This window comes from Chlamydotis macqueenii, chromosome 2, assembly GCF_036417535.1.
Source record: "Chlamydotis macqueenii isolate bChlMac1 chromosome 2, bChlMac1.mat, whole genome shotgun sequence".
Lineage (NCBI taxonomy): Eukaryota > Metazoa > Chordata > Aves > Otidiformes > Otididae > Chlamydotis > Chlamydotis macqueenii.
This window is the reverse complement of record NC_141557.1, coordinates 92,955,925-92,981,664: the sequence shown is the minus strand read 5'-3', so window position 1 is coordinate 92,981,664 and position 25,740 is coordinate 92,955,925. Positions and strand designations below refer to the sequence as shown.

Here is a 25,740-nt window from a genome sequence, read left to right as displayed (position 1 = left end):
TTAAATGGAGGTAAATTGTATTTCTAGTATAATTAACATTTGGGCCATACGAGATAGTAATTAATCTGCAAATGATCATTTTTATTTGAATAGCGCTGATTAGGAAGAGAATCAGAAAGGACTGTGTAGTAGTGGGAACTGCTTGAAAGGGCTGACCAAATGCTTGCTTGATTTCTTGGAGAATTTTGAGGAGATTTGATCATGATAGTACATGCTGCTTACAAACTCATTTGAGAAACTGTTAAGTGCTCTAATTTGCAAAATGATAAACTGTTTTCAAAAGTTAAATGATTGTAGTTGAGATGTTTCTGAAAAGTATAGGTACCGGAATAGCAATGTCTTTTAAAATTAATTTTCTTGCAGTAACTGAAAGAAGAGCTTTGTTTTGAAAGTGTTTCTACTCAGTTTAGAAATGATATTTTCTTACTATATATCTGTAGAGATAATTAGAATTAATCATAAAAGTTTAGAGGATAAGTAAAGACTACTTATCTAAGTGAATCGGGAGAATCAGAGGTTCAAGTGCACAGTGACTTAGTTCCATACAGTTGTATACAGATTGACAGCACTGTGGATGGAATACATTCCTGTCGTTCCATTTCTGGCATTGGTTTTCTGTGATGAGCCAGACTTTCATCTCACAAGAGCTTCTACTTTTATAAGCATATTTATATGTTCTAATTTATCTGTGGGAAAGCCTTTATGAACTTATAACTTCTGCCTTTGTATATTTTCATCCTTGTTTTTTCAAGTGTAGTGAGCTACTCCTGTGTTTGTTTTATTCTTCCTTCATTCCAAGGCCTACCAGTTTTAGAAACATAATGGGCAGTTTTTTTCAAAAGGCCAATTAAAAAAGTTGACTTATGAATTGAAAATTCACTTCTGATGATTTAAAAGTGTAGTCTTCCTGCACAGAGCGAGAAGAATAGAAATTGATTTTACTGACCTACATTTCTCGGATTTTTCTGAAGAGTAAGTTTACTTTTAATGAATTTTTCTTGTACTGCTCAGACTAATATGATCTGTTTTCTCTCATCACTTCTTCAGAACTTACTGGTGCCGAATTATACTGAGCAGATGACTTTGAATACTAAATCCTTTCAAAATCCGTAAAACAAGTGTAGCCCGATGAAGAGTACTTCTCTCTGTATTAACTTCTGAGCAGAAGAGAATACTGGCATCCTTGAGCTCATGAATATTTTTTTACCTGATGGAGTTTACCAGATGTGTTCATATTTCTGTGACAACAACACACAATCCACCTGTTTTCCACAGGTGATGAGCTGACCCTCTGATTTGAATGGTTTTTTGCTTCTGCTTTTATAACATTAAAACTAGGTAACATTTTGTTTATCCTCAAACTGACCTATTTACTGATGAACTGATGGTAATAAAGTCTCTGCAAACAAGCACTAAAACCAATTTAACAGGGCGTGGGCCAGTAAAAAAAAAAACCAAACCCAAAACATCAGCACAGTAGCAAAAGTAGTTCTGAAACCCGAGTCTAGTGTTGGCATCACTTCTGTTTTCATATATAGACATACTCAACTGGATAGGCCTCATTTAATAGTTCATGTGTATGGAGTTTTAGGCCGTACTCATTGACAATTTGCATTTGGTTCATTTTTTTAGAAGTTTGCTCAAAAATCCATATATATGCCTAATATGTTACCTAGAATATGCCATTTTTTTTCTCCCTCATTACTAAATAGACTGAGAAGCTGAAAATTCAATTTTGTGTACACCATCAGTCTTTCCTTAGATGCTGTTCAGTTAATCACTTTTCATTTGGTTTAAATTGATATTAATAGCTTAGAAATATCAAATGTTGTGTCAGGATTTTGATGAGCCCTTATGTTGTGCCAACTTCTGTTTATTCATATCTGAAGGTTTGGAAAACAAACTTTACATCAGCTTCACCTGTTTAGATGCCACATCCAGTGCAGAATCCTCGTTTAGCTGAATAAAGGCAATGAAGTCATTTGTCAGGTCTGTTACAAAGTTGTGTTGAAGACTGATCACTAGTATAAACAAAGATGAAGTTGGTCCAAAGATAAAAATGACTGAATAGTCATGTGTCATACTGAAAAGAGTAAGCGTTCTTTCCTGTGCCAACTATGTTAGTAAAAGAGGTGGTAAAGTGAAACAATGCACTTTATATGAGCAGTAATTTTAAAGATGACCTTTTTCTATACTGTCAAGTGTATCGTGGATTTTGTCGTGGCGGGGGGGGGAAATCACTTGACCTTCAGAAGTAACAAGACTCGAACATACCTGTTTTTTCTCCCTTCACTTTATTCTTGATAAGTTACAGCCTCTATTTCTACTATTTCCGAGATGTTTTTAGTACTCCTTTTACTTCCATGGTATAAAGGTTTTCTTATGCAATATTTTGAAGGGAGAAACAAGATCTGATTTTGCAAAAATCGTCAGGTTTAGTACAGTATTCAGTAGCAAAGGCTGTGCATTTTGGGATTCTTGCTGTGGTTACCAAACTTGTTTATGGGTGCAGTTGACTTTCTTTGCCATAAGGACACACTACTGATTCATGTTAAAGTTGCTATCAGGCTCCAAAGGTTTCTTTCTGCAGAGCAGCTTCCTAGCCTATTGGCCCCCAACCTATTTGGATAGTAAGGCTATATTCCATGCTGGGTATAGGACTTTGTATTTGCATTTGTTCAACTTCTTGAGGTTTTCAACCTGCCTGTTTGTCTAGCCCTTGAATATCCCTTGAGTTGGCCACCTAGGACCATTCCAGGGTACTGTTTCAGGGTACTGCATGCTCCACCTCCAGCTGGAAGTCACCAGAAGCCTTGATGAGCATGCATTCGGCCCCATCCCCCAGGTTCTCATTAAAGACACTAACCAGTATCTGCTCCAATTTTGACCTCTGAAAGACATGACTGGTGAGTGTCTGTTGGCTGAGCTTTGTGCTACTAGTCAAAATCCATAGAGCCTGGTGGTCCAGCTAGCAGTCCACCCACCTGTTAGCCCACTTCTTCAGGTCATGTCTCACTCAGTTCTGACAAAGTACTCTGGAAGGCTACCGCAATCCCTGTTAAAATCAAGGTAAACAACATTCAGAGCTCTTCCCTTGCTCACCACACCAGTCCCCTCCTTAAAGGAAGCTGCCAGGCTGGTCAAATGCGATGTGCCCTTGGTGAATCTGTACTGTCTGTTCCCAGTTGCCCTTTTGTGGTTACTGGTTTTCTGTGTGTGTGGATGTAGGTTCCAAGAGGATTTATTCCATAATCTTCACAGGGACTGAAATGAGACTGATGTCACAGACAGATGGATGCACTTCACTTGTAAGAGAGAAGCAACAATGTATTTTATTGATATAAAACAGTGAGTTAACAAAGTTTGATAGCAAATGGCAAATGCAGCAGTGGTTTAACAAGATTCAATGGTAAGGTACATGGTAATTTACTGTGTAGAGGACAGAGTCAGACAAAACTGTCAGGGAGGCCCCCCTGTTGAGTCATGAGGTTCAGAAAGGACCCGCTTGCTTTCTAAACTCCTCCTCACAGAGGAATCTAGTTGCGACTGGATCCGGCCATAGTCCCAGACATGATCAATGGTTTACATCTAAAGGATTATATATATGCAATCAGTCCTTCATATCACTAAGCTAAGATTTCAAAGTTCAGCATTCTGTTAGTCACTTACTGAGAATCTGTGGTGGCAAGGAGTCTCTCAGCTTCAAGGAGTAACCTTGAGAGGCGTCCCTGCCCAAGAGAGATCCTGGCGTGCAGCCTGCTGCAGTGCAGGAGAGCTCAAAGGGCTCTTTGGCTGCTCACTATTTATGGAGTAAGATAATTGACTCATAGTCATACTTGCATACTGCCTTTAGATGTTAGTTCCTTCCAAATTTAGCTTGAGTCGGACATTGACCAGCACTGTGGTTAGGTGGGCACATCACCATAAATTAGCCCTTGGCTATTGTGTTATCAGTCTCCCTCAAATCCACTTTAAGCCAGATGCCGCCATCATGGCCAGACACATCCATCATGACTGCAACTGGTGGTTATCACTTGAGCAGAGTTATGTGAAAAGGTTGGGGTGGGGAGAGAAGCACACTGTCGCAACTCACTAGCAGATGGTTCTCCAGATCCTTCCTTTCTTTCTTGATGATAGCTTTTTTTTTTTTTCCTAATCCTGAGGCAATTGTGGATCACCATTACCTTTTAGAGGTGACAGAGAATGACCCTGCAATAAGATCAGTCTGCTCCTTTAGCACCCTCAGATGCCTCCCATCTGGTGCCACGTAGTTGCACATGTCCAAATGGCTTAAGAGATCCCTGACTCAATCTGCCTGTACTGCATGTGAAGTTTTCCTCCCACAGACTCTGCCACTAGACTCTGATCTAGGGCATCCGGTAACAAAGGAGGCAAAAAAGACACTGAGTATCTTAGCTTTTTCCACACCTGTTGTCACCAAGTCTGCTATCCCACTGAGCAGTGGGATATGCATTACTCTCAACCTTTCTTTTGTCAGTGGCTTACAGATGCCTTTATTGTTACTGCTCTTGCTTCTTCCAAACTTTAAGTCTAGGATTCCCTGAGTACCTCCTCACATACTCAGGAGATGTTTCTGTATTCCTCCATAGTAGCTCTGCTTCCACCTTCTGTGTATTTTGCAGAAGAAGTGCAAGAGCCTCTCCATGATGCTGCTTGCCTCACTTTGTCACACAGATGCTGGCCAGCAGCCCTCATTCCTCAAAGTGTGTCCTGTTGTCTCAGAAGCCTGCCTGTGATGCCAGCCACGCAGCCAGTTATTGATAGGCTGTGTGCACTCCTGCCCTCCCACTGAAACAATTGAGGAGAGCAGTATCAGGGTCCTATGCCTGCTACACTCCACACCCCCAAGCTCTGCAGTCGCTGCTCATATGCTCAAGTTCACACCTGGCAGTGTTGTTGATTGATTAAGGGGTGAATAGCCAAGGGGCAAGACTTCGGGCAGACTCATCAGTCTTTCAACAGCATCCTAGGCAGTATAACTGTTTTGGAAATGCACATCTACATGCTTTCCTTCTGTTCCCACAAGTCACTAATTTCCTGGATTTGTCCCTCACCAAGCCTCTATCTTGGTAGTCTCCATCCACTGATCCTTTGAGTACAATGCCTAGCTGTCTCTTCTTCCTTGCATCATGGAGCTAAGTCCTGTGGCACTGTAAGGTCTCTGTGAAGACCTGTCTACCCACTGTTTGCCCTTGCTTATGGTGTTCCAGTCTGCCCACTTTGTCCTGTAGCTCCTTCCACTGAAGAACAGGACCTCAGGCAGAGCACCCCTCCCATGGGTGAGGCCACCACCACCACTTCAGCACTAGAGAGAGGTACCTAGCATTTCTTACAGCCCAGGCCCTGGATGGTGAAGTCCTCTTCCAGAGCTCTGTCTGGGTCAAGGCTCTGGTGTGCTGAGGGCAATTGCTTCAGCAGAGCTTCTGGGCCCCTTTGCTTCACTGCTGTGCTACCTGAGTTCTGCTGGTAAGCAGACAGTAGAAGTGCTGTGGTAAAAACGGTGGTAAAAATACAGTGTAATTCATGAGATGGCAAACTGCCAAGGGAGTGAGAGCCTTTGTCTAAAGGTACAGGGAAAGGCCTTATCGATGGTAACCAGTATATGTTGAACTTTTGCATTGCTGTCTCTTAATCACTTCCCTGAACCGTCAAAGGGTTCACAAAGTGTCTCTGACATTTCACTGAACTCTCAAAGGAATTTTCTTGCGTTAGAGGCAGATGCGGTGCCAGCCTATGCATTTTAAAATGCTTGATATAGCTAGTATCTGTATGGACAGAGTCTAGATTACAGTTCTTCTGCTGGTGCCTTGCTAATTTGAAGGCCCCTAAGCTCTGTGCACATCTGTTTTACACTTTGTTTTATATCCTAGTATCTCATGAGTCTGAACTTCAAGAAGTCTGAGTTTATAATAATTTATTTAGTTTTCTTTTAAGACATGTTGTTTTTAATTAACATTTGCTTTCTTTAAGTAAAAGCAGGGTGGTGGTATGACTTGATTCTTTGCCAGATCATTTCTGTGGTGTCCCAAATTAGAACAAAATAAGAAACCAGTCATATTGAGAGTTTAAGTACAGTCATACCATGTCAGACAGATTTTGTCTGTATAGAGTATTTGTTTCTACCAGTAGTCGATAGTGTAAATCTAGGGAAGAGAACGGGAGAAAATGTAATGATACTTCCTCGCTGTATGCTCCTGGCATGCAGTGACCTGAGAGTCACAGTTAGGGACTGCCTGAAATAGGGGTGAGGACTTGGTATTAAATAGCTGATGAGTAGACTTGCAGCACTGGCAGTGTTCTGTGGCACGCAGTTCCCCTGCATGTCTACTCATTGCGAGGATACCTTCCTCTTGTTTTTTAACCTCTTGCTGCTAAATTAACTTAATTTCTGCCAATACAAGAAGTAGGAGTAACAGGTAACAGTTGTTCTCGATTTGCCATCTCCATGCAGCTTTTGATTTTACAGACCTGCCACTTGATTTAAGTTACATCTTTTCCAGCCAGGAAGAATGCTACTCTCTTCACTTAAATCTTATAATGAAGCTGTTCCTAGTTGTCTTCATCCTTTTGCCCTTGTCACTTGTCCTTTCTAATCCTTCTATATTCTTTTTGAAATGACAAGACTGGGTGTTCATACAGTGCTCAAGATGAGGAAGCAGATACTGTGTAATGGTTTGGTTTCTGTTCTTCTCTTAGTAGTTTAACAAGTTATTTTTCTTTTACTGCTACTGATCACCAAGCTGATGGTTTTGTAGGGTTTTATGGTGGATCTCCAAGATCCAGAGTTCAGACTCATCCTTTTTTTTGTCTAGTAGAAGAAAAAAAACAAACAAACAAAACCAACCAACCAAAAAACCCAAACAAACAACCCTTAGAATTTTTTCTTAACATACCTCACTTAGTGTTTCATTGTGGTAATTTCATCTGCTATTTTATCATCAAGTCGTTAATTACAGACACTTTTGCAGTTCTTAATTTTATATAGTCATCCCTGTAAACCAAAACTATATAGATGCAAACTGAGGTTATCCCAAAAAAACCCCTCCTCCTTGGCATTTGATGTGCACCTATGCAGGAAACAGAGGTATATACACCCTTCTAGTCTTGTACAAGTGGAAGGCTACAGGCTCCTATGTCGCTATGCCATTTAAAGTGTGTAGGAGTGCATGGAGACATGGATGTCTCTGCTGCCAATAAGAACAAATAAGCAAGGCAGGAATCAAATTATGACAATGAAATACTACATGAAGGGGGGGGGGGGTAAAAAAATCGTATTTTAGTGTGAGTGAACGACCTCAAAGCTGTTCTTGATTTTGCCCTACCCAAGAGTCAGTCATTGGAATAAGCAGTCCTTGTAAATTACAAGGAAATTTTGAAGGTTGGCATTCTAAAATTTTAATGTATACCTGTTGAAAAATGTATAGAAGTTTTCTCTATAATCAAGCATTAAGCTATTCAAGTCACCTTAAGCATCAAAATTATTAGTTGATACCTTTAGCTTTGAATGCTTAGTAAGTGATCACAGTGGGTTTAGATACTTCAGTTTACTTACTGTTTAACTTTACCAAAAGGTATGTTTCTTTTTGGTTTGCTGACAGCAAAGCATTTGTCTTTGAGATGAACATGTAATGTGCCATTAGACTTTATGTAAAATATAGGCATATGTAGACTAGCATCCCTAGTGATGGGCCCAGGAAGTCAGCGTGTACTACACAGGAGGAGGATGAGGAATATTAGCCATGGGCTTCATGCAGCACAGATTGATACCCTGCTTCCTGAGATGTTCCTGGTTTTCATTCATCTAGCTTGTTCCTTTTAATTTTGTTAGACGATCCAGAGTTCCTTTTAATTTCGTTAGATGCGTCTACCCTCTTCTCCAGTGGCTCAGCAGAGCAGTCTGTTTTGGTCATTCATTTTAGTGTTTCAGATGATAAATATTTATATAGTAAAGGACTGCAGTAATGCTGCTTTAATTGACCCTATTCCCTTAATCTCATTGGAGTGCATAGAGCATTCATTTTGATTCATGTAGCATTTGGTAATTAAATTGTTACCTTTAAAATGTAGTTAAAATTTCTACTTTTAACTGCTGTCCTCGAGTAACTTTTTGTGACTTCTTTTTCTTTTTTTTTTTTTTTTTTTTTTCCTCCAGATATAGAACGTGGTGTCTCAAACTGGATTAAAGCAACCTGTTGATATTTTTATTTATACTTTTTTATTTTTGTATTTGACTTAAAGTGCCATGAAAAAATTTGCATATTGCAAGGTGGTCCTTGCCACCTCTTTGGTTTGGGTCCTTCTGGATATGTTTCTATTGCTGTACTTCAGTGAATGCAACAAATGTGATGAGAAAAAAGAACGAGGCCTGCCTGCTGGAGATGGTAAGTTTTCTGCCTGAGTAATTTTTAAATTATGCTAATTTAAAATTGCACTCCTTTTAAACATTTGATTTTTTTTTGCCTCAACAATACAGTATTGCACCAGCATTTAGGTGTTGCAGAATGTTCAATGTTTCTTTGAATGCCTTTGAATAAGCATGTTGCCTGAGATGTACGTTGCAGACTGAAATGCTTAAGATGTAGAATTTTAAGCTCTAATGTATGTGGAAAAATAATAAAACTACACAACAAGTAGTTCAGGCATGTAAGCTATGTTAATATAGTTTAAAGCATGTTCTAAATTTCTACCAGTGAAGAAGCAAAAGCACTGTTAACTTCGCTTACTTGGTAGTAAAACAAACCAAAGCAATAACCAAGCTTACTTGTCCCCCTGCCCCCACAAAAGAAAAAAAAAACCAACAACAACCCCCTTCCCCCTCAAAAAAAAACCAACCCCAAATCCCAGCTAAGCCAAAATTTGGCCAGTGACTATAGCAATAAGGTATAGTGAATGTTGTAATGAAAATACATTTATGAAAATAACTAGAATAAACTTGGGTGTAAAAGTAACAAATATGAGGGGGAGTGTATGTATATATACACACACACATATGCACCTGCTTATGTATGTAACTTTTTCTTTGAAGTGAGAGCTGGGTTTTTCAATAGTAAAGGTCTTCAGATAAGGTTTCAGTTTTGTTACTGCAGTCTTAGATTTTTGGGTACCAGTTGGATGAGCTGAATGTGGTTTTTTGAAAGCAAGTACGATTCTTGTTGCCAATTTTATTTTAGGGCAGTCAGTTATTACATGGGAGAAAGGATTGGTGCAGGGAGAATTCTCATCCCTGCAATGTCTCAGCACAAGCATTGAAAACTGCAGGCAGCTGCTGCCTCCAGTCTCCCCCACCGGAAGGGCTGTGTCTGTGCGTTTCAGTGCTGCTATAGAGAAACTTAAGCAGTGATGCTCAGTGTTAAGTCTGATCAGCCAACTGTACTTGAGGTTAATTAATGCTTTCCATCACAAAAAACTTTTTCACCTGTTGACATCTGGTAAGTACAACTGACCTCCCAGGGAAATTTTCTGAAATGTTTTAACAACAATGAATAACACTGAGGAGGTGTTTAGGAAATGTTAGGTTTGGTTTGTTTTTATTCCCCAATAATGAAAACAGGCCAATAAATCTCCACAGAGAACAACAATGTGTAGGAATGTAGAATTTCTGTGTGTAGTAGCTCTGAGCTGTTGTTTCCACAACTGCATGCAAACATCTTAGTTTTTCAGAAGGGACTTACATTTTCAGTTGCTTACATTTGATCTTTTGGGTTTCTATTTCAGTAAGTGGAAAAGAAAGTGACAAGAAAATGAATTAGGGTTATGTAGAATGTAGAAAGTATGTTTTATAGGAACTGAGTCTTGTCTATTTTTTGTCATCTTTGGCGCCCCCCGCCCCCCCCCCCCCAGCCTCAACTTTCTTCAGGACAAGATAATGACTGATATTGTGGTGTTGAGGAATGGATCCATTTTTTGGATTTCCACAAAGTTTTTACACAATGCAAAGCAGATAACTTATGCCAGGCTTCTTTAGAGTTGTCTTGCAAACAAGATTTTTTTTGCTGTTTACAAATTGAAGTAAATTTATATCAAACTTAGTTTAATATATTGATATATTGATGATGTTGAAAGTTCAGATGTATTTACACATAAAGACACTGAGGATTCCTTCAGATGAGGGAAAATCTGCAGTTTTTAAAGATTAGTATTATGATTTCCCCTATGCAATGTTAGTTTTACTTAGTTGAGTAAAGTCTTAATTCTGGCCATTCCCTAATCTATGTGTGTTAAAATCTCTGATATCTTTTTAATAACTTAGTGACTTGTAAAAAAAAAAAAACAAAAACAACAACACCAAAAACAACAACAAAAAACCCCAACAAACCCAACCAAGCAACCAACCAAAACTTTGTATATAGTTTTTTGTTTTACTTGCCTTTTTTTTTTTTTTTAAACAGTTGACTTGTAGTAAGGTATGTGCAGAAATATGTCTGCTAGAAACCATGGTTGTGGTTGACATTGTGACATTTCCTTTTAACCAAGTTGTATGTAGTTTACTGATGTGGAGTCTGTAGTGGATTTATTCCCACTCAGAATGCCTAAAATCTCCTCAGATAACATTGAGGCTATTTTCTCTGTGAAGCTTTTATCAAAATCTGCTTTTTCACCCCCCCCCCCATTCATTTCCATAATTGATTTCGTTTTCTTGATTCAGCGTAAATTATGTAAGTGTTCTGAAATTAATAGTCTCTTTGTCCATGTCACTCTGGTATATAGCTTCTCTACAATTAATGGAAGAATTCCATAGCATTTAATGAACCTACTTGACATACGAGTACATTTTTCTGAAGAATTTGTAAGCTTATTTTAGGCTGTGCTTTGCGAGTTGGAAAAATTAGTCTTTAGATATTTCATCAGGAGCAAAGGATTTTGAGGATAATTTTGAACAGTTTAGGCTTTCATGAAGTTAGAAGGGTGTTTTCTTTGGGTTTTTAATACAGAAAATAGAGCGAGTTTGGTTTTCAGAATAAGACTTAGAGTCATGATCTAAACTACCTTTGGGAAAAATCTTTCTCCTTGGTATCGATGGCATAAGATGCTGGTATCTTAAATCATGAGCTTCAACTTATGTGTCTAATATTGGATTGTATTGGATTGTTATATTTTACAAATTGCTCAAAATAAGAAATGATAAAGGAATGTGAATGTGAATCTGTGGAAAAATCTCTGTGTACATGATTATGTGGAACTGTAAGATGAGTGTGTTAAAGGTCTTTGTGTCTGCTATCATAGAGATTGAGGGTTGGTAGTTGAAATGATAGAAGTATGGAGATGAGGAGACAAAAAATGAAGTGGAAAAGGGACAGTCACCAGGCTGTGAGTAAGAGAGCTGGGGTGGAAATGTTTGGGAAAAGGTGGCCTGGCATGGTGTCTGGATAGTATAGGATTGGGGGACTAAAGTGATACCAGAGGAGGAATAATTGTGATCTAGTGACTGTAACTGTGTAGGATGCTTTGGCTGTAGGCTTAGGTATTTGCCTGCCACTCCACCGTGGTGGAAGAAGACAGCAGTAGCTTCAGGAGGTAGTGTGGGGTGGTGGGGTCAGAACACATAGCAGTGCTGGTTCCGGCATCCATCCGTTGGAGCTGGGAGGGAGCCTGTGCTTGTCCTGGCTCATACTGGTGCTCTTCTCTCCACCACAGCCACTCCAGAGAGGGAGATGTAGGTCAGGTGAAACTCTCCAGTGCTCAGCTGTGAGATTGTGTCACCTATTCTGAGCTACCCAGCTAACCTGGATGGTGTACACCCCTTGCCCAAACTGTCATAGCTGTTTTTTCTATTGGCACATCTCTGAGTGGCGGTTCCCTTTCCATAATTACTGATGGTTCATCAGCCAAATTCACAAGAGAGTAATAGCTGATGATGGAAGGCTGTTGCTGTAAGTTTAAAGGTTGTTATAAATTGGAAAGAAAACGACTGAACCTTATTAGGCATCATCCATGTTATGTAGTTTTTTCCAAACCTGAAATTTATAGGATATCTAGTTGAGCACTGTTGTTTCCAGATGGGGATTTGGCATTGCAATTTAGATTTCCTAGCCTGGAATAGAACTCATTGATAAGTGTAAACAAGTTCTAGACTTAAAGAAAGAGTTCAAGCTGTCTCTAACAATACAAAAAGGGACCATTCGTGTAAAGAAAAAATGCGCAGGTAATACTGTGATTTTACTAGTTAAGATTTTTTTTTGTGTGTGTAGCTCTATCTTATTTCTGTAAGAATCCTGTATGTCAGCTCTGAGGTCTTGACTTAACTGAAGATCAAATGAGTCCTTCCTTACCCCCAGTTACAGGCTTCTTAAAGGTATGACTGCAAAGGAATTTCCAGCTTTGGTACTTGATGCAGTTTCTAAATAAACTTCCAAACTCATTCTTTTTCCATGTTGTTGTGGTTTTTGTTTTGTTTTGTTCCCCACCTGCACCCCACCCCGCTCCCCAGCCCCCTGCCTCAAGAGGCATTCTATTTGTGTAATGATTAGAAGCCCCGAAAAAAAAAAAAAGATCTTTTAGACCTAGGGTTGTTTTTGCAAGAGTCTTGTGATCTCAGCTAGTTGCTATTTACAATTTTTTTTCTTGGGCCAATGACAAATTTAAACTAGGAGCAGTTATTTTTGTCAAGTGCCAATCAGGCCTCGTATTTGGAATTTTGAAGTCTTTGGTAAAGATGGATTATCTAAGTTGAGACTCAATTCTGAATACTCTCACCTTCATGAAAAATAAGCTGGTTCAAGATATAAAATACAGATCTAATTTTTGAAAATAGGGACTGTTCATAAATCAGTCTTTTCTATTAAGACTGAAGTGTGTGTAAGAAAAAACTTCTCTGAACTTTTACCTCTCAAAACAGCTTACTTGTAATTGCGGTGGTTCCTCCAAAGGTGACTAGACTTCGTGTTTTGGTCAGTTTACCGTTGTTGTGGCCCCTAAAGATGGAGGAATCCATCCCTCTTTCTGGCTTTAGATGCTCTTAGATTTTGAAGTATCTGTTTTTCATCAGGTATATTGCCTGGTAAGAAGGAGTTTGTAGTCCATAAAGAGTTCCTGTTAACCAGGTCTAAACCAGGTTTAACGAAGGTCTGGAAGAGATCAGGCCCTCTTTAAAACTAATGGTTTACTGATACAAATGAGAAATATCTGGAAAAACGTTACTAGATTTCCCATTGGATCAAGTGATGATTAAGTCATTCAGCTCCAAAACTTGTATCTGTATATTAAATTACTGTTTGTTAGAAGTGTGTCATCAGTTCGTGTTGACAGTCCTTTAAATGATTTTTTTTTTTTTTCATAGTGACAAAAGATCACTGCAGTTTGAATTTTTAAAAATTCAAATTAGTCATTTTGGGAGAATGTTGTTAGTTTGTGTTGATATGAACACTACAGGCTTTTGTGGGAAAACAGGTTACTGTAAATGCAGAAACTTGAGAGAAATATGGTTAACTCTTCTTGGAAAACCATCTCTGTGTTTGCACACCAAGCTTACCTATCGTTGCATTTATTGAGTTCTGTGGATCTAGTTAGCTGTTGCTGGATTTTTCTGCAGAAGGGAGTACTTTATTAAAATAAAATGTGTAATCAAGTAGTATATATTTGCTAATGAAATTTTAAAATTCAACTGATTAATCTGTGGAATTTGTATACCTGGATGCAACTCACTGATTGTGCTAAACTAGCATCTAACAGAAAGATCTGCAAATGTGAAAGATGAGTTTTCAGTTAATTCAGTTTGACTTAGTCAAAGTGAAGAAACAACTGGAAGTATAACTAAGACAGGAAATTATTTTTTCTTCTAAATAGCAAACATGATAGGATAAGACATTCACTCTTGAGAATGCTGAAAAACATGGTGAATAATTATTTTTTGATGTATAACTATATTCTGATAGCTTTTGTTTCATCATTTTAGGTAGGGTGAATGCTTATCACTTAATTTTCTGTCCAAGTAAACTTAAATACTAACTGCTGTACACTTGATAAAAATAATTATGATAGCCAACGAAATAAAACCAAGCTGAATGTAAAAAATTAAGCCCAACTAATTGCCTTGTTGTATGCCATAATTTTATGTTGATTACCTCCCAAAAGCCACAAATACTAATTTAAAAGATTGTGCAATTGCAAATCAGCACATTTTTATGTGCGTTCAACTGATTTTTTTTTTTTTGGAGGCAAAGATACAAAGCAAACCGCTTGCTTATTTTAGCCCATGGTTTAAATAAGTACATAAATCAGTCTGCTCAAGATCTGCTTGGACATACTGATTCTATCAATTTTTAGTGTACGAGTGGCTGGCAGACAACTTCTAGTATTATATAGCTCAACTTGCAGTCAAGGGAAATTTGGTAAAAAGAAGGCATCTCTGTGGTGGCAGGATTTTCTCTGCTAAATATTACTGCATTAATGCAACTAGTGCAGTCGCTTCAGGTCCTTGAAAATGAAAGTTTCTCAAGGAACACATTGTGCTTGTAACAGATTAATGCTAAACGCAAACTAGCAAAATGTTTCACTTACTAAGTATATATTTTAAGTCTTAGTGTTTCAACAAGGATGGAAGGCTTGGACTTTTTTAAATTTTATTTTTACAGATATTTGCTCTTGGCATAAGCTTTAATTACACAGTGCTGTCCTAGATGCACATTAAAGATAATTTGAAGCTAGGCTTATTACTGAGAGCTTTCCTGCCTTTATTTTAAAATACTTCCTGTTTCTCTATTTAGATCCTAAATTACTGGGGTTTTTTTTAATTAAAATTTGCCCTGAATTTGTAAAGTAGTAATATATTTCAAATTCAGTATTGGAGCATTTAAAACATTTCAGTTCAGTTCGGTCAATGGGTATTTGTAAAGAAAATGTAACAGGCCTTTAAAATGTTTTCTTTTTCACTTCTTTTGGTTAAAAACCCAAATAATTCAAGAGTCTGGATTCCTTTTCTCTTCCCTCTCTCCCTCATCAGTTTGATCAGATATTTGATATTTAAGATTTCTTTGGTTTAAACATGTCAAATGTTACTGTTTCTGTTTCGAGTACTAATGTTAAACTCCAAAATGCAATTAAGTTGACTAAAAATAATGTTAGTAAAACCAAGATAAATTACTTCTAAACTGTAAATGCCAGTGTCATTCTGTCAAAATAAAAATGTGGAAATAAATATAAAATTACAGTTTTACTTTGATGTTTACTAAAATCTCTGTAAAGGAAAATTCCAACTTTTCATGGAAAGCTTGTGTGTGCAAGAACAATCTATGATATTCCAGAACTTTACTGTTAAAGTCAGTTAGGACAAGATGTTGGATAGATATAAAACCTTACTGTTTTTTCGAATGAGTTGTATTATCTAAGAGTAGCACTTTACTGCTTCTGTTAAACTCCCAAATACAAAGGTTTGTTTTTACTTCCAAAATGTGGTGAGTTTAGAACTCTATTTTAAACAGAAACACTCCTACAGTGTAAAATAAAGTATAAACAAACAAACAAAAAAGCATAACGAGTTGCCAACATTTTATTTGTTCTTAGTTCCAGAACCCATACAAAAACCACATGAAGGACCTGGAGAGATGGGGAAGCCTGTGGTCATTCCGAAAGAGGAGCAAGAAAAAATGAAAGAAATGTTTAAAATAAATCAATTTAATTTAATGGCAAGTGAAATGATTGCACTCAACAGATCTTTACCTGATGTCAGGTTAGAAGGGTAAGTGCTTTATATTGTATTAAAAATGTACTCTCCTTAAATTAATAATGTGCAAAACGTGATCCAAAATGAGATTTCAGTACTGTGAGATACTACTGTTGAAGTGAAAAGCAGGATTTCCTGTATATATGGTATTTATTTGCAAAATAAGATTGAACAACAGAAACTATTTTTCTTCGGTGTTATTTAACTTTGAATCCAATTAAAAGTATGAAACCTGTTTGAGGAAAAGAAATTAATTTGGTTGAAGGAAAAGAAAGTTAACTTAAGACTTGGCATTCAGGAAAAAATTACTTATTTGAAAAATTCATGCACTGCTTGTAATGAGGCAGACTATTTTATATAATGCAGAATTTTAGAAAAGATTTTATGATGAGAAATAAATAGTTTAAAAATCTCTTACCTCATGAAATGTGAAAGTCTCATTTAGATTACATTATAATGTTTTCTAATATCCATCTGGTTTGATTTTGATCTTGCCTCTGAAATACTGATCCTTTCAGAGCTATTTGAGTCATAAGTAATTAAAAAGAAAATTGTAACCTTGTTTTAAATAAAACTAAGATTGCTTTACTCTCCTGGGGCTACTCTGGTAGGGTAGCTGATTACTCCCCCAACCTCTCTTGTTTATGAAAGTTAACTCAAGTTAAATAAAGCTCATGAAACAAGATTTTTCCAATTAATTATCTGCATTCTTTTGCAAGAGTCAGATGTTACAGAAACCCCATTTCTTTAGAAACTCTCCTGTTGCTTCTGTATACGCAAGGCCTAGCTGCTGGATTAATTTGTTTTCATTTCCAACCTCAGAAGATAATATTAGAAGAATGAGATTAAGATCTGACTGCTTTTCATTTTTAATGAGTGAGAAGGAGCTGGTTTGCATATATTGTAATGAATGTGATTCTATGTAGCGTGCAAGTTCTTGGTAGTGCTGGTGTTCTTAATTGAGCCATATATTTTTCAAAATATAATTTCATAAGTTTGAATTAATTTATCTTTTCAATTGATTTTCAGATATATGGTTAGTCAGATTTTATGGTCACTACTTGCCTGTTTCTCAGTATAGTGGAAAAGTGCAAATCATGAACTTTCAGGGTTTTCTTTCAAAACTGACGGATGTTGTTTGGGGAGGGTTATTTCTTTTTCTCTCATGTTATTGCTCTGATCATGGTTGTAACTTGGCAATGGGATCTCTTGGCATTCATGCAAATTCATATGTAATGTCTACCCCTTTTATCATGCTCTCTGTAGGATAAGAAGTTGCCTTACTGTAAAGTGGTGACTTCTGGTTAAGGACATGTAGTTAGCATTCTCACCTGGTTTTAGCTGCAAGGAAAATAATGAGTTGGAGACTTGTCAAAGCTGGGGTGCTAATTTGGGGTGATTTCTCTATGTTGTTTGTTTTTTTTTTCTGGAAAAGGTGAATGGAAGGAATTAATAAAGCTTCAGGGAAATGATAGTTACAACAGTTGGTTGTATTGAAGGTAAACTTTAGTAATTTTTTGTTATGACTTAGGAAGTATGGAAGAAACTACATAACATCATCTGCTTATCAGCGTTCACACTGGAAAACTTGCATGTATATGTTCTAACATTTTTATAGTGTATGTACAAAAATAAGAAAATAAATTTGTGTATCTAAAAAGTTGACATAATCATAAGCTTTATGAAGTCTAGACTTTGAATTAACAAAAAATGGAAAGAGAAATTGTTATAAACTATTAAAATTTATTACCTAAGAATCACTCAAGCTTTTGCAAATGAAATTACGATTTTTAAGTCAAGGTGAGCTATAGGAGTTTTTTGTCTTGCACATTTGACCATGCTGTACAGTTGTTGTGTTTCACAGTAAGAGATGCATTATAAATGTAGTAATGTTGCATTTGTTTCTCTTTTCCATTTGTACGGACACAAATACTATCACAGTACTATGTGTGTGAAAGTGGAATCTTAGAATAAAATTTTAGGTTAAGGTATCAGGGCAGAGTTGGAGTTTCTATTTTTGTAACTTGCTGCCAACAATTTTAAAATTTATTTACTGTGTACATTTTTAATAGATTTTGAGAGAAAAAATGGTCCCCAAAAAGCTCCTCCTTTTGTCATCTTTTCATTGTGTGCTTTATAAGGTCAAGCTAATTAAGAAGTTGAGGAGTGTGTTAACATTTCCCCAGCAAATCTGAGAACAATACTGTATTTACAATGCAAGAGGATCGTAATCTGTATGTGTGGATTAATATTACTTTCCAAAAACTCAGTAGCCGTTTTCAGAATTATGAAAACTATAAATATGCTCTGGTGTTGTATACATATCTTATGAAAGTATTTATCTGTTTAGTCAAAATACTCACATGGTCAGAAACACTTTCTGTTGCATTAGTGGAATTGCTTCTGTTGTAACTTTTCCTGTCTATATCCCTGCTAGTATGGAAATAGTTTGGGGAGAAAGAGAATGGGTAATTTCTAATCATTCCTTACCATAGTTACATGCTTACAGCATAGCTGCCAGTAGCACTTTCAGTCAAGGTTTTGAAAAAATGAGATATGTTCAAAGGCACACTTTGCTGTTCGGCCATGTGGGTTGTTTCCTTTAATGTGGTCTGAGGGGAAGACATGATTATTTCAAGTCCTATAATCCTCTGGCGTGTCAGTTCTTCTGAAATACAGAAGTCTGTAAAAGTTTTGCCTAGCAGTTAATTATTGAAAAGCTGATGGAATTAGCTGTGCCAGGACCAATTTGCCACATGTATTTAATGGAGATGGCATAAACTGTCAGCTGGTGAACAGCTTTTGTAGTCGTCTGTCCTTCATATTAATTTCTAGTTCTGTCAAGCCCCTGAAATCTGTGCGAAGGCAAGCACATTTGTGTACCTGCTTGGTCCTCGAGGCAGCGAATATCTTCGTGGGCTACGTGTTCTGTCTCACACTTCTGCCTCTGGGTGCTTATAGGTCAGTCTCTATAGATGACCCACTCTGGTCATCATGTCTATGTTTTGACCACTAAATTTTGTTTCCATACTAGAAGAACAAGAATGTGAGCTGTTTTAATAATTTCTAGGCACTCCTCCAGCTCAGGGAAATCCTCAGAGACAACTACAGAAGTTAAAATCTGTGTTCTGCTGAGCTGTGCCACAGTCGTATTAACAGGTTTACATTTATTTTTATTATTTGGCACAAAATTACTGAGGCACATAAATGCCTTTAAAATCGTTGACATATGCCTGAATTGCTAGTCATTTTGTAGAAACACAAAATGTAAGTGGGAACACTTTTCTACTTATTCTTCTCATTATCTCGTTGCTGAACAGAAAAAACTAAACCAGAAGTAATTCTTTTAGCCTGGATACTTACTCGGATCTGGACTGGGGCATGTTAGTGTAACTAACTAGTATAACTGACAGTGCCACAACCTCTGGAGGGATGTTGTTGTGGGGGAACAAGCAGCTGGGAATAGCAGATCAGTTTTAAGTTGTTAATAGAATAATTCTTGTAAGCAGGTCTTATTCTGGTCTGTGAATCAGTCATCAAAGTGGGAGTTGATTCACAGTTTCCAGGAAAATACGCAGCTGTGGGCTTGACATGACAGCAAAGAGTAAAAGATGGGTGATTAGGAATGCTAGAGTTTTGCCTTGATTTTACTGAAGATGAGGGAGGCAATGAATAAAATAGGTATCAATGACTAAAATAGGTGTTCAGCTGTGCCTCTGTCTTAGACTGGTATTCAGTCTGGAAAGCAGTGTGGTTAAATGTGTGAAATTTGTATGTGTCATAGGACTTGATTTTGCTCTCAGTGCTGTTTGAGGTGGCTTAGAAACTGCTTTGTAAAATGAAGAATGAGTTCTGTGTTCTAAGGCTGAGTTTTCCAGGCTGTAGTCATTATTTAATAGCTTGTGGAATATATAAAACATTTAATGAGACATTTGGGTCCGTGGTGTGAGAGTTTAAACCCAATTCTGACTTTTTTTACACTAGAAAAGAGCATCTTAAAACACTCTTCCAGGCTCAAGTGCTCAAAGCTGGAAACAATATAGGCATAGCTGGGGCACAATGATGTAATTTATGTAAGCTCTGGTCACCACTGGAGCTTATAATGCAGCGCTAGGAGGGTGTCATATTTTGCAACGTGACATTTCTTTGAAAGGTGATGGGCTACTCCAAGCAGACCTGCAGCAAGGAGGAGTGTGGATATCTTTGGGTTACCTTAATAATCCTTTCTCCAAAGCTGCAGGGTCTGTAGAACTTGGTATAAAAGATCTCCCTTGTCATTTTGTTCCTTAGTTGGTATAATTTTGCCAGAATGAAGGGTATCAGACATCTTACTACACCTCAGTTAGTTCTTCATAACATTTGGGATCTTTTAACTGTCCTTTTCTCAAACTGTCTGTATTCAGGCAGTAGATATGTTGGGTTTTGAGTGGTATAGGTAGTGTTTAGGGTGTAATCAGAGTTTTTAGACAGATGGCCGTACATATTTGAAGTAGGTCTAAGTTGATATGAACTATGACTTCAGCCACTTAATAGAAAAATAAGATGCAGAACTCTAAGACCTTAACATTTAACTAGTACAATAATGTGGTCAGTTTAAGTTGTTATTGTAGGCCTTTTTTATTAATCAAACTACCCTGCTTGGTTCCTGCTGCCAAGCTTACTTTCAAAATTGGGAGGAAGGAGACAATTTTTTCTTCTTTTTTTTTTTTTTTTCTTTTTCTTTTTTTCCCCCTGGAGTTAAAAGCCATTCTTCGAAGTCTAACTTAGAAGTCTAACGTGTGTTGTAGAGTTTATACCAATTATACTGGTCTCCTTTCTGAGCAAGTCCTTCATATAACTAATTTTGTCATCTCTTTGCTTAGAAAGAACCATATTTAGATTTAGGCGCTGTTAATTATATGATACAATATTATGCTTTTCAGTTATGGGACGGCGATTTGTTTTTCATATGTGTGCTTTAAAAATGTGTTGCTGATTTTAAGCCTGAAATACACATGTGAGAATACACGGGAATTTAGGTTTTTAGCTTCTCAAAACAAGTTGATTTGCTATATACTTTAAGATACTGCAGTTGAGTCATAATATGACATGTTCATAAAATTTACACAATACCTATGTGAGGAAAATGGTTTGAGTAAACCTATTCATGGTAAAACTAGTAAAGACAGACATGCAAGAACATGCTCTTGGAACTCAAATGTGTGACATTTTATGGTTTGGGTTTTTTTTAAATGGCAGTACTTGAAGTGTTTACTTCTATATGAGGCTTATGAAGGTATGCTCTCTTTTCTTTCAATTATTTTAATTCTGGAGAAGAGCTAAGGAGGTAGTTTTATGCTATATATAATCTGACGTAAATGTGGACTAAAAGCAAAAGAAGTCTTCCCACTGCCTCTATTGGTAGCTCAGAAGGTCAGCTGTATCTTGGGCTGCGTCAAACAAAGTGTGGCCAGCAGGTCGAGGGAGGTGATTCTCCCCGTCTGCTGTGCTCTGCTGAGACCACACCTGCAGTACTCCGTCCAACTTGGGAGCCCCCAACATAAGAAGGATGTGGACTTGTTGGAGCGAGTCCAGAGCAGGGCCATGAAGATGATCAGAGGGCTGGAGCACCTCTCCTGTGAAGACAGGCTGAGAGAGTTGGGGTTGTTCAGCCTGGAGAAGAGAAGACTCTGGGGAGACTTTGTAGTAGCCTTTCAGTACCTAAAGGGGGCTTATAGGAAAGATGAGGACAAACTTTTTAGCAGAGCCTGTTGTGATAGGACAAGGGGTAATGGTTTTTAAACAAAAAGATTCATACTTGATATAACAAATTTTTTACCGTGAGAGTGGTGGAACACTGGAACAGGTTGCCCGGAAAGGTGGTAGATGCCTCATCCCTGGAAACATTAAAGACCAGGCTGGATGAGGCTCTGAGCAACCTGATCTAGTTGGGGATGTTCCTGCTCCTTGCAGGGGGGTTGGACTAGATGACCTTTGAAGGTCCCTTCCAACCCTAACCATTCTATGATACTGATCTGACAATTGTATGACCTTGGCATTCGTTGACTGGATGGAGGGTTGCATACCAAAAAGAGAAAAAAAGTGTATTTTGTTGAATCAGCAAACTGAAGCAACACGCCTAGCAGCTGTATGAATACCAGATCTGGTGCAAAGAAAGGGATGGGACAAAACTGTAATAGTGAAAAGTGGGTTTACAGCCCACACGATAGCACCAGATTAGGTGGAGCATGGGGGAAAAAAAAAAACAAACCAAAAAAAAAGTATTAAAATCTTCATGAGGTCATTGAGATTTAAATAGCTCAATCAATTGTGATATGCTTTGTGAATTTTTAGTATTCATTTAGCTCAGATCATACTGATGTAAAAGATAATAAAAAAGAGCAAAGTTGTCAACATAGGATAGGTGGTGGTAGACTTCAGAAGTTGATTCAGCGTTTTGTTACAAGCTAGAAATTGAGGCTGTTAATTAACCTGTCACCTGTAAAGGAAATCTACTGATCTGATGACCAGCAATGTAACCTTCAGCAGTGTCACGCTGGATGTCTGAAAGCCTGTGAGGTATTACAGACTTTACAGTCCTTTCAAGAAGGAATATTTTTTCGTCTGACTTCTGTGGTGCATATAGCTTGCCGCGGGCCCACTATAGAATCAATATTTGGAAAGGTTCTTGTTCACATTGACTTAATGAGTTAGCTGGAAGAAATTATCCATAAATCGTTTTCCTAGAGAAAGCTGGGGGGGGGAGTAACTTGAAAAATCACCTTGCTTCCTGTAGACTGTTTTTTTAATATACAGACATCTATATACACACGTATATATGCATATGTGTATATATGTTTGTGTATGCACAAATGCTTGGCAATCTCATTCTTGGTTATGATTGTCTTTCATTTTGGATAAGCAGCCATATTCTAACTTTATTCAAATTGATAGGTCAAGTATGGAAAATAGTTTGACTAGAGAGCTTATGGTTCAATTTCAGCCTTTGAGGACAGAATAGTTTTAGCTTGTGTCAGGAGATGCTTTCCTGTGGTCACTTTCAGGATAAGGAAGATTGTCAATTGCAGCTAATTATTTTTATGACATTCTACTTGAATTCTGTAACCACAATGCTTTTAAGGACCATTTTGGATTTTGTTTCCAGGGTCTAAAGAAGATTTCTACTTGACTCATGAGATAATGCGACCTTTCTTATATCCAAATCTTTGAGATCAGAAGAAAGGAAAATTTCATACTCTTGATGTCAGGTAAATTATGTAATACTGTTGGAGGCCAACAATAAGCAGGCTGGATGGAAATGTTTAAATAAAGAATAAGGGATTTGCCTGCATTCAGGTCACCTGTTCAGAAAGATTAATTGGAGTTGTGATGTGAAATCTAGAAATGAAGACCTCTTTCTAAACCAAATTGTTCTTATTTGATTGGAAGCAGCGGCTTCAGAAGTAGAGTGAAGTTTTGTTGCAACCTTATCTGCAGTGTTTTCTCTTTGTGCAGCCACAAGTTAAAACTGTGGTTGTATGCAAAGTCTGTGTAGTGAAAAGTGGTTTGGCATGTTACGACAGTCAGTGATTCCATCTTTCTCAGTAGGATTGCTTTTAGCCCTTTTAGCTGTGCTGTTTCTGTGTAAAATCAGATCTTTATCCAGCTCGGTTATCTTCAATTTAAGTGCTCAAGGTATTCTTAAAATTTATGTCGAAAGCAGATTTATTAACACCTATGTTCGTAATGATATCATGAGGCTCCTGCTTATGTCCAGGAAATACTAAGTCAGCGTTTACCAGAAATACACCACTTGACTTGGGTGCTGGTAGTTCTTGTTGTATTGTTTTGACATTTTTTTCTGCCACCCCTGCTACAGGGCGTTATCCTCTGGTGGAAATGTAGGTCAGTGTCAGCAGCTTCAGGGTGACTCTGAGTCTTCTTTCAAAATTGTTTTTCTCCTTGATTTAAGTAGAGAGGAGTTTTTGTGTTCGGCATAGCTGAGCCTCAGCTTTGTTACATTAATTTTATTGCAGGCTTTAACTTCTGGTAAATGGTCAGGTAAATAGTAGAGTACTGACATTTTATGGCACTGCAGTGATATTCATCACATATCAGTAATTAACACCTGAGGCTTCATGAGAGGAGTTCAGATTTTTTATTTTCTCTATGGATCTGGCGTTAACATTGGTAACCTCAAAGAAAATAAATGTATATTTTAAAGTGTAAGGATACCGATACTTCCCAGAGACTCCAATATAATTTAATACTGAACAGCATGCAGTTTGTACTGCATCTGTAATATTAAACAGATTTATTAGAGGGACTGTGCTGTGTAGCATTTCCTCAAAACTTCAACTCTAACCTGATTTTCAGCAAGACTTGGATTATTTCTTTGTCAAAGGGATGCAGTTTATTTAGAACTGCAGCTTTTATTTATAACTGTTGTTTGTAGTATGCCGGATAAAAGATTGTACTAACTTTGTAAGGTGACTAATTATATTTCCCTCCCTGCCCCAATCTGTTGCTCGTACAGCTTTCAAAAATGCATCAACACTGCATTATCATACTGCATATACGAGCTGTGGTCTGAGCTCCGCTGGGATTTCCCAGCTGAGCTGCTTAGTGCACAGGAGATGCTTTTGCTTGCGTTCCATCTCTGTCCTTTATGTGAGTGCTCTGGGTTGTGTGCACGGGGCTAGAAAACAAGGATTGCATACGTGTTTTGCTGCTGTTAATGTTTTTGAGCCACTGTAAATTATTGGTCATGCCTTGTTCTTGTGAAAGGCTGCTGGAATCTGGGAATAAAATTGATGTCAGGTGTAGCAAATCATGGCTCAGGTAGTGTCTGAGTCTATTAATTTTTGTGATTAGGTAAGGATGAGTGGCCTCATTTTGAAAATTCCATATTAAAAAAAAAAAGTTCCAATGTTACTTGTCCTCTTGTTGCTCCTCTGTGGAGTAACAAGACACAATCAGAAGATGTAGAGATCTGCACTGTAATATTTAGAAACTTAGCATTTATTTCTAATGCAGAATATAATTATGACATTATCTTTCTAGAAAATTACCTGATTTTTTTTCATGTTTTGCCTCAATGAATGAGGTTTTTCTCGTTGTGTCTCACTGCATAAACATTGTGACAGAGTATAACTGATTTCCTACAAGACCTCTACCCTGTTTGTAGCTTTTCGGGGAGTGTGATTCTTTAGCTTGTGAAACAAAGGTATTTAAGAGCCATCAGGATATTAAATCCCATTTTATTACATTACTTTCAGAAATGATTTATCATGACTTTGAAAGGTGTGCAAACACACCACTGCTAATATTGTAAATATTTATATTTCAAGATATGACAATATTACACATGTAGCGCTCAATCTTGAATTTTAGGAATAATTTCTAAGTAAATTGGTCCATGAATACAACTTTCTAGTATGCATAAAAAGCCAAGTGCTATTCTGTAATAAGACAGCTGCACAGGTAATATTTTAAGGTAATATTTGAAGTATGTGTTGAAGTCCCAGCAGTAAACTATAAGAGGTGGCATCAGGATAGCAAAGGGTGGTGTCCGCAGTTCCTGGTGTCTCTGCGTCTGGGGTGCCAATGGCTAGAGTGCCTTATTGATCTCAGTGTCGGGCACTGAGCAAAGCAGATAGGTATCAGAAGAACTTAACCTTCTGAGGAATTCAAATGAAGGACTTTGTAAGATCACCTTGTGTATTTCTTCTGTCCCTGCAGTGAAGGATGTTTTTCTCATTCCTTCACTGGCATGAGAGAAGAGAGGGGCTTCCAGTTCTGCCAGATGTGAAGGAGAGTTGAAAGTATATGGTTGTGGTGTTGTAGGAAGCGCAAAATGAAGAGTTGTCTTCTTTCCTTGCAAGGTTGTGCTGAAGCAGCAATTAAACTCTGAGATTTAATGGCTTAATTTTATTTGGACAGAATTGCTGTACTTGATGTCTCTTCTGGCTATTATTGTAATGTCTCCTGTGGACTATTTGTACCCTGTGCTGAAAGAGAAAAGAGGAAAGCATTTATTCAGAGGCTCTTCAGGTGCATTTGAAGTAGCATGAAGTAGTTTT

At 37.6% G+C, this 25,740-nt stretch overlaps 1 protein-coding gene and 1 long non-coding RNA gene across 2 annotated transcripts in view; one reads left to right on the top strand and one right to left on the bottom strand.

Annotated features, from left to right (window-relative positions):
• Positions 1–25,740, bottom strand: part of LOC147601726 (uncharacterized) — a 284,880-nt gene that overhangs the window by 98,408 nt on the left and 160,732 nt on the right. The window lies entirely within an intron of this gene.
• The window catches only part of GALNT1 (polypeptide N-acetylgalactosaminyltransferase 1), a 99,473-nt gene that overhangs the window by 40,964 nt on the left and 32,769 nt on the right, over positions 1–25,740 (top strand). Inside the window, exons 3-4 of the mRNA XM_086740440.1 lie at positions 8,174–8,402; positions 15,520–15,694. Coding sequence (XP_086596566.1) covers positions 8,264–8,402; positions 15,520–15,694 — 314 coding nt within the window. The 5' untranslated portion in view covers positions 8,174–8,263. The remainder of the gene's footprint in view (positions 1–8,173; positions 8,403–15,519; positions 15,695–25,740) is intronic.